This window comes from Octopus bimaculoides, chromosome 1, assembly GCF_001194135.2.
Source record: "Octopus bimaculoides isolate UCB-OBI-ISO-001 chromosome 1, ASM119413v2, whole genome shotgun sequence".
NCBI classification, from domain to species: Eukaryota; Metazoa; Mollusca; class Cephalopoda; order Octopoda; family Octopodidae; genus Octopus; species Octopus bimaculoides.
In genome coordinates, this window is record NC_068981.1 from 152,692,140 (window position 1) to 152,692,922 (window position 783).

Here is a 783-nt window from a genome sequence, read left to right on the forward strand (position 1 = left end):
GAGAGATATATATGCATACGCATACATATGCATGAATATATATGTGTATATATTTTTCATAATATTAGAGTTGACTAGTTTATTTAACCAGTGGAGAAAGTTTCATTTCTAAAGTTTAATTAGCAGTGATACCTTATTAAAAAGTCAGCATGATCAGGTAGTAATTTGCATTGGATGTAAAAATGACAAGAAATGAAGTTTTAATATTTAAATTTCTTGTTGGTAGAACTCTTATAACAATCTAATGTTCAGAAAGCAAATATAATGGTAGATGGTAGCATTTGTATACGTAAGGAAATATTACAAAGTGAGGGGAAATAGTTAGGTATTTGAACATAAGTATTATATACGTATTTAGACCCACAGAAAACCGTCAGAAAATAAATATTCTTTTGTACTTTTCACTAATTCCTGCATTTATCCTTCAATTTCAGACACAAAGTTTGGTAACCAATTCTCTTCCGAAATGTTCGGGCACAGGTACAACGGTAGAATGGAACCAATGCACATGATGTCAATGGACTTCCATGGCAGATACATGGATTCTTATGGAAGAATGGTTGATCCCAGATCCTATGGCTTCTATGGCAGATATCATGACCAAGATAGGTACTATGGTAGATCTATGTACAACAATCACAATTCCCATGATTTCGATAGGTTCCATAGATTTGATTATTTCATGAATTTCCCAGATATGTTTATGGATATGTCCGGTTATCAGATGGACATGTATGGAAGGTGGATGGACATGCACGGACACTACTCTAGCCCCTACTCCTA

General features: G+C 33.8%; 1 protein-coding gene across 1 annotated transcript in view; it reads left to right on the forward strand.

Moving 5' to 3' along the window:
* Positions 1–783, forward strand: part of LOC106875831 (uncharacterized) — a 7,666-nt gene that overhangs the window by 5,862 nt on the left and 1,021 nt on the right. Inside the window, exon 2 of the mRNA XM_052970400.1 lies at positions 435–783. Within this exon, the coding sequence (XP_052826360.1) occupies positions 467–783 (317 nt within the window). The 5' untranslated portion in view covers positions 435–466. The remainder of the gene's footprint in view (positions 1–434) is intronic.